Genomic DNA, 3,792 nt, shown 5'->3' with positions numbered 1-3,792 from the left:
CCGTTATTCTCCCCACCCTTTGATGTGGATGCCCCATTGTCGTCATTGTGGGCAAATGGAGATGGACCTCGTGCCTTGATTCTCGGATAAGAAGGCACGTCTTGCCAACTGCCGTTGACCGGGTTTCCTCGCCTCGACCCTGCAGGAATGACCTTATGCCTCTAACAGGAATTCGGCCTTGCGAATGGCATATTCGTGGACGAGGAAAATATTCCTGCTCGCAGAACTCCGCCACCAAACACCTGCTCATCACGTCTGGTCTCCTCGATGTATTTCCCTCAAACACCTTTTACCTTTTACCTTTGAATTTACAACTAACTAATAATTATTTTTGCTCCCGTTAGATTGCTTTTCCTGCATGATTATCCAGCTCATATGAATTACATGATAATTTAATAATCAGACTGAAAATGCAGATTCTTCTGTGCTAGCAAGAGAGAGGCGTGGGGAGGGGATTGTTTCGAAAATCTTAAAGCGAAACGTTATATCTCACGAGGGAGGGATACTGTATGTTTTCCTCCGCTGCGGAGTACTTTCTCATAATTAAATAACCGGACGATGATGTGGTACGCAATGATGTGGCGCAAAAAAAAAAAAAGTACCGAGATCGACAAGACATTTATATAAGTGTGATAAAGAATTAAAATTTCTAAGAGCTTGTGTTTTTATATCCAGAATTACTCTAAAAATTAACCTGTAGTATAATTGTTTTTTTCATATCTCACAACGGAGGAAATTGTATGTTGCCCTCCGATGCGGGTATACGCTGCGTCATGACTCCCGTACTCTTATCTATCAATCATATCTTAACTGGATCAATAGCTTTGTCGGAACAGCATCCCTTGCTTGCTTCACTTCATCTCGCCTATAGTGCGATAGTTTGGCACATTGCATAAAGCTTCATAACAAAAGCTACTCTTCCATTAACTCTGAATCTACTGACCTACGGGGATTTTATCTCAACTTTTAAAGCAAATTCCTCTAGATGCCGACCATTTTAGTTAATTGGAATTCACACACTTCGTTCCTAGTATGTAATTGGGATGTCCCTAAGTATGATCCAGACCTTACATTCAAGGCAGATAATACAGAGTTAGACTTATGTTCACTTTATATTTACCTTGATTGAGATAAGGAAACTCAAATGCAATATACTTTTGAAAGGCAAGAATCATAAAGAAATCTTTAAAAGGAAAAAAAAAAAATTGCTGCTAAAAGAAGGATCTTATGAATACAAAACTGTCTTCGGTGGTATATTTTATTTTGTAGGGTTGCATCTGCAAAAGCAGCGACTCAATAGCAATAAGTTTACAAACATGCAGTAATACAAGCAAATAAATTTTCGAAATTTCAAACATCCTTTGACATTGAGAAGACTGCTTATCTACTTCTGAATGAGAGATGACAGATTGAGCTCTATGTCTTCTTTGGCTTTTCTGTCAAATGGTTCCTCACCAATATATAGATCCAATAGAGACCGACAGAGGAGTTTGCTCTGTATACTTCCTACCTCCTTCCCGTCAACTGCAGAATTCAAATAACAAAAATATAAGTTCAATGCAGCATCATCCTGGCATATACGTCATCATATTGGTGTGCAAAACTTAGCTGCAAGAGAAACCATCGAGGCCATGGCTGGCATAGCAATTCACTAGAGTGATAAAAGCACAGAAGATATGGACAGTCTATGTGGAATGACAGCGGAAAAACAGCCTGTTAACTTGGTTATTTACCATTCAATTACGAGAGATACAGAACTTACTTGTAGTCCAAAGTACATGGCCCCGCTCCTTTGAGAGCTCAATCACAGATCCCTTAGGAATTTTGTATTCATCTTTAAACTGAGAAGTGAACCTGCAATCAGATTAGAAGAAGATAGTGATGCATTGCTAATAAGAGTAAGAAGTTACAGGGACAACATGGTGAACATAATTTGTACGGTTAAATCTCACAACAACACTACGCTGAAAAAAGAGTTCTTAGTGGCAAACAACAATGAAAGAACATGTGCATAACTAAAAGGGAAAAAATAATGATTTCTAACCACACAAAATATCAAATCAAAACTATTCAAATACATAATCATAATAAATGTTACCAGCCATAAGGTAAAAGATCAACTGTTAAGAGTATTACTCACTTTTGAAGCAATTCCTTATTATCTGATCCCCCAAACTTTTGGAGTCGGCTTCCAACAGACTCTTCAAAAGCACTCCGTACAGAGCGTATGCTTAATTTATTATAAATAATCTGAAGTCTAACAGTCATACATACATCAGCTTCCATAAGATCTTCATTTAACTTGTTTTCCTTAAGTTCAGCAACTGACATATTTCCATATTTCTCACTCAAAATTTTTTTCACATCATCATGATCAGCATACACACCTGAATAAATTATCCAATTATGTAATCACAGAGAATCACATTACGTTAAATACCGCAACAATGCGCCAAAAACAACAAGCCATTTTGGTTAAAATCACTTTAACTAATATTGTGGATCGTCATGATCAGCATAAAGTTTGAAGTCCACAATGTGCTCTATCACATTAGCATAGCTCAATTAGAAATTTGAAAAAGAGAAAAGAAAAAAAAAATTATATCTACCAAACGCATAGACATCTATGTTCTTCAAGCCCAAAACGCTTTTCTTCCTCAACCCAATTCCCAGAAGTTTCCGAGAACCACCAAGAACGGAAGGAAACGACGTGCCAGTTTTTGATTCAACAACGGTAGCTGAAGAATTGTCAGCAAAAGAGAGTGAAGCCCAGAAGTGTGACGAGGACTGATTAGAGAAGAGGCAATTCAGCGCATTTTGGACAAGTGGGTGTTTTTGGTTGTGGTAGACAGCGATGCCGGCCACGGAGGCAGTTGCTGCAGCGGCGGCCGCCGTAACGGCGACTGAGAATGAACGGGTGGCGGTGTGGGGGAGATTTGAAGGCTGAGAAAACGAGAATGGGAACCGCAGTGAAACCATTGTGTGTAACGACAGCTCAAGCAGTTCCAACTTCCAACAACTCTGTTTTGTTCCGTTTCGTTGCCTAAAGCTTGATCAGTGGCACGTGATCGGCACGTGGGAGAAAATATGTATTTATTTTTGCTGAAGATGGACTTGGATCTTTGAACTTTTAGATTGGACCCTCAGGCTGATGTGGACCTATTTTAAGTGATGCCCGTACCTCAATTGCACAGAGGGGTGTAAACAGAAATTCAATGGGGTGCTTTCATCGTCACTTGAGTTGGAATTATAGTTTGTTATTTTGTTTAATCTTATGGTGTGAATGCTAAACAAGAATCAGAATGAATTGAAATTAGAATAAATAATTATAATCAGAATAAGTTATTTATTTGAACTGTAGAAATTAGAGTTGGAATGAGTTGTATTGTCACTAATGTGTTTATTTTGTCTTATAATTGAATCGAGATCATAATGAATTAAATTGTTACAAATTACTAAATGTCCTTAGCTAACTACTGTAATAATAATAATTTTGTATTTTAATTATTGTCATTATTATTATTATTAAAAAATTATTGTTAATAATATTATTAACATTAATATATTAATTAATTATATTACTTTAATAACAACAACAACAATATTATTATTATTATTATTATTATTATTATTATTATTATTATTATTATTATATTACTAATAATAAATAATAAAGGGACTATTTGTAAATATTAAAAAATTCTATAGGGACAAAAATTTAAAAGTGACAAAATTTAATTGAGAGCAATTTAAAAATTATGAAACTTGATTCTCTACTTGCCATATGAATTA

The 3,792-nt window shown here is 36.1% G+C and overlaps 1 protein-coding gene across 1 annotated transcript; it reads right to left on the bottom strand.

Moving 5' to 3' along the window:
• Positions 1-1,225: 1,225 nt before the first annotated feature.
• LOC102620566 (fatty-acid-binding protein 1) lies at positions 1,226-3,030 on the bottom strand. The gene is made up of 4 exons (XM_025098197.2): positions 2,610-3,030; positions 2,141-2,387; positions 1,763-1,854; positions 1,226-1,524 (listed from the first exon to the last, which is right to left on the bottom strand). Exons 1-4 carry the CDS (start codon positions 2,977-2,979, stop codon positions 1,385-1,387), a joined length of 849 nt encoding a protein of 282 aa, XP_024953965.1. The 5' UTR covers positions 2,980-3,030; the 3' UTR covers positions 1,226-1,384.
• Between the last annotated feature and the right edge of the window lie 762 nt (positions 3,031-3,792).

This window comes from Citrus sinensis, chromosome 3 (assembly GCF_022201045.2).
Source record: "Citrus sinensis cultivar Valencia sweet orange chromosome 3, DVS_A1.0, whole genome shotgun sequence".
Lineage (NCBI taxonomy): Eukaryota > Viridiplantae > Streptophyta > Magnoliopsida > Sapindales > Rutaceae > Citrus > Citrus sinensis.
The sequence above is the reverse complement of the archived record's forward strand: the minus strand, read 5'-3'. Positions and strand labels throughout refer to the sequence as shown.